Raw genomic sequence first — 6,989 nt, forward strand, 5'->3', positions numbered from 1 at the left:
GCGCCTAGCACATGAAAATAATGAGAGCTGAGCTAAAAGCAGGTGAGGCCGGGCAATGGACAAGAGGCAAGGCTGTAGAAGACACAAGTTGGTTATTCCCAAGAATGTGGCACCATCCAAGCGCTCTCTATGACGTCAAACATGAGCAAGCGGAGGGCCAGTCCGTTTACTGAGACCCTTTGTAGTGCAGAGCATCTCTGATATGACGACAACGATGAAGCTGGGCGATGGTGACCATTTAGATGAGGTTGTAAACCACTGCCCCGGCAGGTCAGATCCCTACCTTTACCTTTGCCCCACGACCAGACTGTTCTACACGCCACGAGCGATATGTTTACTCATTCCTTTGTAATCATTACTATGTAACATAGTGCTGGTATTATGGATACATCGAGTGTATCAGGAGGCACCTTGATCCACTGGCTCTGGACGCTATCATGACAACTGCTAGTGACCACACGTCACTTATCTCTCCTCAACATCATTTTTTGACGTTAGCTGAGACGGCACGGGAAACTGGGGGCCTAATCGAGGCCATCTCATTAACGCTGTACATATGTATACCCTAGCCCGAGCCACGTACCTATTTCATCGACCAACTCCTAAGGGTGGATGAATAGCTGGGTTGACTGTGGAGCAACTGACACAACCCGGATTCGAACCTATGCGCTTGACCCTGGGCGGTCCGTGAATGCGTCACTGTCAGGACCGCTAACCGCTACACCACGGAGGACCGTAAGTTGTAGATATCATGCTGACGTAGTGTTGAACTGAAGCATTTGACTGATATCCCTCCTGTGGAAGTTGACTGTAAACCACAACACAGCTTGGGATGGACGCTTAGTGAGAGACCAATATATTGTTTCTGTTGTTGTCAACTGTAATGGTTCCACTTCCAGTCTTTCAGTCCGGATACGGAGAGTTTACTGGCAATTTCCACAAGAGAGGTAAACCCTACAGCTGAACACTGTGTCACCATTATATATTACCTGGAGAAGACAGTGCGTGAGGAGTGACCATCCTCATCTTTCAAAAATATGAAATTGCATGTATTTACTTAGTGGGAGCAGAATAAGAGGACTGGATATCATTTTCTGCCCCCACATCACTCCAGGCGTGAAATCTAACTCATTTACAATTTCTCTTTTATTTAGTCACACGTGATTTCAGATTGCTTTCAGATCTGTTTTCTTTTCCTTCCTTATATAATTCAACATCAACTTTATCAACAAAGGTTGAAAATCAGGATTAAGAGGGTCTCCTGGTCCATCTGGCGTTTATATTCATTATTCTATGACTCACGGAATAACGCTGCATAACTTCAATAAACAGATATCATTCCCCGTCAGAGATGTTCGTATTGAACGCTTAAGGTCTGACCCTCAGATACCGACAGTTCTGGATGTCTCCCGTCGTCACTCAGGATATAACCAGGATCTCAAGTTCAGGTTTGACATCCAGGCATCACCAGCTCTCAAGGTTTGACATCCAGGCATCACCAGCTCTCAAGGTTTGACATCTAGGCATCACCAGCTCTCAAGGTTTGACATCCAGGCATCACCAGCTCTCAAGGTTTGACATCCAGGCATCACCAGCTCTCAAGGTTTGACATCCAGGCATCACCAGCTCTCAAAGTTTGGTGTCTGGGGTTGAGATATTGCCAGCACTTGAAGTACAGCTTTTAACATTCAACTATGCCACCACTCAAGGATTAAGGTTTGACTTGGATGTTGCCATTACAAGGATCACCACATTTCGACGCATAGATATATTTCTGTATATATTTTTCTTGTCTCTAGTTATTACTCATCAGTTTCCATGATCCATGAATGACATCCACACATCACCATCGCCTAGTTTATACATTCTACTTCCAGATATCCCGAACCCTTGATGATCAGAATAAATCTTTAGTCCACCTCAACATATGATGGTGCAAATCAACCTTTAAACCTCTGGAATCATTAATATTAAGATTAATCTTCCAGCTTCATTTGCAGAGTGTATAGCGTTTGACGTCTACATATCCCCTTAGAGGTCCACTAAAAGTGAGTCACTTGTCATCATCCTCACCGCCTGGTGAGTAAGATCTCAGCTGTAAACATCACCGGATATATCCAACTTGTAGCTGGATAACATTCTAATGACATGAGATTCCATACAGCAGTGCTGCCCTGTGTGAAGTAAGTGATACCTGTTGACTGGAAGGAAATATGTTTTTATTTGAACCACAGTCGTGTCTGTAAGCCAGGTATTTTTTAGATGAAAAAGTTTTTCCTTTTAATACCAAATTACACAGAGAACTTCTCTGCTCATCACCATGTCTTCGGTGATGCATAATGGAAATAAACATAATATGTAGCTGTTACTTGTGTAACTAAACCTGTTACCACTAATGATGTTCAGTAGAAATAAACAGAGATTTCTTCCAAGTGTTTGTCTTACACATCTAGTGGTTGTTACTCACGTCACATGGTTCCTGGCCACTACCTCTGTCACCATGGGTATGGGCAGCACTCACCACTAGCTCGTCGTTGATGTACCACTCGAGGGTGGCGGCAGGCTTGGAGTAGAGGGAAGTGCAGTTGACGGTGACACCTTCCTCCAGCTGGTAGCTAGTTTTGGCACCGTCTAGCACGGGGGCGCTCTCAGGCAGGTCTGTGGAGCACCAGAACCATTTATGTAGTGATAGGTAGATGTCATGATCATCAGGGGTTAGTGAGAGCCAGGGTAAGAGAGCACCAAACACCTTCATAAAGTAGTAGGTAAGTAAGTGTGAGGGAACCAGTATCAAGTTTCTAATGCTAGGCAGGTATGATGAATACTGTAGGTATGGTAACAATGATCAGGAACATAATGATTCTCCAATGTTATGTACAGAGTGCGCTGTTATCTTTAATATCATAATGTGAACGGTAAAATTACGAACCTTTTACTGATTTCTAATGATAAGTGATTATATGGCAGAAAAAACACGTACGTACAAAGAAGATTAAGATTAACCGAATAATTAATGGACAGACGAAAGGTGTCCAGGAGCCACTTACCGTGTGGTGATGGCTGGTGTGTGTGTGTGTGTGTGTGTGTGTGTGTGTGTGCCTCACGAGTCATGAGTAGGGTGACACGCAGCCGTGTTGACCAGAGATTGTTGAACAGAGATTGTTAAGTGAGTAAGTTCTCAGCATAAACCATACTGGTTTATGCTGAGAAATATATGTATATGTCTCTGTAGGCACTTACAGGTTGCCTCTGTATGATAATCATTTTTAAACGAAGAAATTTACCAGAGAAGTCTTAAGAAACAAGACTATGCAGGTGTTATGGTAAACAGTACCACAAATACATCCGTGAGAAATGGTGAGCATGTATGAATATACACAGCCATAGGTGTCAAGTCTGCTGTCAAATCTGGGTTTCTTTTCAGTTTACAGGTATTTAGTTTCTATTTGAACTTATAGTCGTAAGGCGTTCTTTCCTCCTTTTTACATTTCGTTTAAAAGGGAAATGGAATTACTTAATGAAAAGTATCATCCATAAAAACATTTAGTTAAGGTTAAGGAATGTACTTTACACATATGTGACACAGGAGCTGTTTACTGGTGTTGTACATAAAGATCAGATGACAAGAAATATTACCAAGTTTGAGTAAAGATAATCTGGTGTAAGTCTGTTGCCACACAAACGTCATTGTTTAACTTAGGCAAGCCTGACACAACTGAGCTTCCTGCTTATTGAACTGGTTCAGACTCAGGGATGTGGTCATGACAGCTGTCTCATAAGTTAATACAACTATGTAACTTCCAGTAAGATCAAACAGGAGTCCAGCGGCAGTGGAATTAATCCCTAGTGTCCACACGATAATACAATAACATTCCCGGTTTCCGTTCCACCTCTGAGACTTTCAAAGAACGTCCAACATACAGGTCAACGCTTTGAACACTTGGAGGAATATTATGAGCTAAATATAACTACATCTCTAATGTTATCTTGCTGTCTGATTCACTGGATGTTCTCCAGACCTCAGACATATTCAAAGAATATCAAGTAGCCAACTACAGTAACTGGAGACATTATTGTTCATGTGATTGAACAAAAATATGCTTAAACTAGCTGAAGATTTTTGTAATGATTCTGGAGAGCACCAGACCTGGTCATTAGTAATAAAGATGATAGGTGTAATTTGCTGCTGTCTTTCATGGGTCTTAACGTCCAGTCTTCTGGAAGGTCTTACCCATAACCAAGTAAGCTTCAGCCGGGGAAAGACATCGTACTTCATAAGCTAAGACCACTTTATATACTCAAGATAAACAAAGTAGATAATCCTCGTTATATTTTGGAATTTACTTTAGAATCTGGCTGGCGATACATCTCATGATGGTGACCCACGTAACCAGCCAGTCCTTCTTGACTTAAATCCTATGATCTTGACCTGTGATCTATATTCACCAGACCTGATGATTTCTTCCTTGCTTGGCAATTAATGTGTCTGTAACGTTCCGATAATCCGCTCACGTTCCATATGCGACACAAACACACACACACACACACACACACACACACACACACACACACACACACACACACACACACACACACACACACACACATCTCGTGAGTATACAGACAGAAATCATCGTAATAGTATTAAAATGAAAGAGAAAAAAGTAGATTAGTTCAAGTATCAAATAAACAGCAGAATAAATTGCCTAGAATTGTGTGACAATGATACTTATACAGTGTTGGTGTGGCTCTATATAGTCAATTACAACAGCAAACTGGTCCAGTTCTTATCCTCCCATCTTATATCAGTAGTTGACAACAGTGAGAATAAGTTGTTTAATAAAAGTATATTTAATATATATCACTTATTATATCATTGCCGACCAGCCTCCATCTTGAAGGCGGTTGGTTAAACATCTCTGGAAGAATTACATTTGGAATACGGTTCTCAAAGCCCTCAAGATCTGTCTGGATATTGATTACTTGTTCTATGAACTACTTGAGCATCGTATCAGCTGATCTGTATATGAGGTCAGTGATTTCATTACATCTCAACTCTCGATAACTACCAAATTAACCGGATCATTTATTGACTTGTGAGTCTAACACATAGTCTCATCCATCTTGTGTTCTTCACATAATGTCATTTCTATAGACACTACAGCTAGAGATCCGTCTTTAGTGTCCAGGTGTTAATCATCATGTGCCCCCATTACGGTTGTAAACACTTGTTGTTGTTGTTGTTTGTTGGGTTTTACGGCCATCGACCTATGAGGAAGGTCATTAGGCCTGCAACCCTATTCAATGTATGACTGAGGTCATCATTCCTAAATACCTATTGAAAAAATGTATAAATGAAATTTTGATATAACAATAATAAAGATAAATAATAATAAAGATAAGTAATGGAAATAAAAGATTTGTGGGTACTGGGTCGACGTGAGGGCAAATACCACCCAGTCGGCACAGTATCCACGGTTGCATTTGACCCAAGACTGCGAGAAGATAGGACAGGTTAGGGACAGGCTTCCACCATGACATGCACACACAATAGATAGTTAGTCGGAGGTCCGCCGACTCAACACCATGGCGCAGCCGACTCGGAGGATGACCACCTCCCTCAGAGGCCGACCGCCTAATGAATGGACATGTCCACCCACCATGCGACCAGCCCAAGTAGGAGGAGCCGCACACCAAGCCGACTCCGCCACAGAGGAGAATCCGCAAACCACCTTACATCATCTTGATTAATTCTGTTTCTCTGAGGAAGACCATCAATTTGTCAATAGTACTCGGGTTATCCCCGAGTACATTAATGATGTTGAAGGAAATGTTTTGGTTGACGTGGTAGTTAAAAAATTTCCTTCTATGTTGTTCGTATCTCTTGCATTTTAGCAGTAGGTGTTCTATTGTAGAGGTGTGTTTACACTGTTGGCATACGGGTGGAAAACTTCTGGTTGTGTATGGCTGCAGGTGGGTGGTGTAGGTACAGTTCATTCTGAGGCGGGCCAGCACGACCTCTTCTCTTCTGTTCTTGCGGCACGAGGTCGGCCAGTCCGCCACTACTTGTTTGTATTTCTTGTTGATGGCCAGGTTGGTCCACTGACTCTACCACAGAAGATGGATTGATCTCTTCCCCAAGGAAAGGCAGGAGCCCAGCTTCAGAGGGATCGGAACGATCTCCTAGAGTTCTGAGGTCGACTTAGCCAACCGGTCTGCCTGCTCATTGTTGCCGTATATATTGCAATGACCAGCCAGGCACCCAAATCAAGATGATATCTTCTTTATATGAATTTAGTTTATTAATAATATTGCCCTCTAATTCACAGGACTCTGTATATTCAGAGCCTATTGCTTTAAGAGCGGAAAGAGAAACAGAAAAAACTACGGCTTTACTATGATTTTAATCATATAGTCTATGGCTCACAATTCAGCGCAAAACACAGATGTATGGTTCGGCAAGCGGTATCTGAGTGCACACTCCATCGACCACACACTTGCACCCACACATTCATCCGTCTTGGAGCCATCAGTGTAGAAGTGAACATACGATAAGTGATCAATGATGACCTGACGAAAACGCTGGTGTACCTCGCCCTCCGATGTATGTGCCTTTTTGGTTGGTAGCCAGCTCATCTTGATGTTAATTTTGGAACCCAACCAACGAGTGGATGGTGTTGACACGGAGGATGGCAATGACAGTGTATGACGGTGACGACGTGGATGATAATGACACAGTGGATGATAATTACGCGGTGAACGATGATGACAGAGTGGATGGTGATGACACTGTAGATGGTGACACAGTGGATGGTGATGGTACAGTAGTTGGTGGTGAGGCAATAGTTGGTGATGACACAGTGAATGATGATGACATCGTGGATGGTAATGACACAGTAGATGATGATTCAGTATATGACATTGTCTCAGTAGATGATGACACAATCCTATGGATGACTACGAGTGTGAAAGTCATTAAACAAACGTCA

At 42.4% G+C, this 6,989-nt stretch overlaps 1 protein-coding gene across 1 annotated transcript in view; it reads right to left on the reverse strand.

Annotated features, from left to right (window-relative positions):
* Positions 1 to 6,989, reverse strand: part of LOC139762263 (uncharacterized) — a 106,757-nt gene that overhangs the window by 68,235 nt on the left and 31,533 nt on the right. The window contains exon 3 of the mRNA XM_071686856.1: positions 2,522 to 2,658. Within this exon, the coding sequence (XP_071542957.1) occupies positions 2,522 to 2,658 (137 nt within the window). The remainder of the gene's footprint in view (positions 1 to 2,521; positions 2,659 to 6,989) is intronic.

This window comes from Panulirus ornatus, chromosome 43 (genome assembly GCF_036320965.1).
Source record: "Panulirus ornatus isolate Po-2019 chromosome 43, ASM3632096v1, whole genome shotgun sequence".
NCBI classification, from domain to species: Eukaryota; Metazoa; Arthropoda; class Malacostraca; order Decapoda; family Palinuridae; genus Panulirus; species Panulirus ornatus.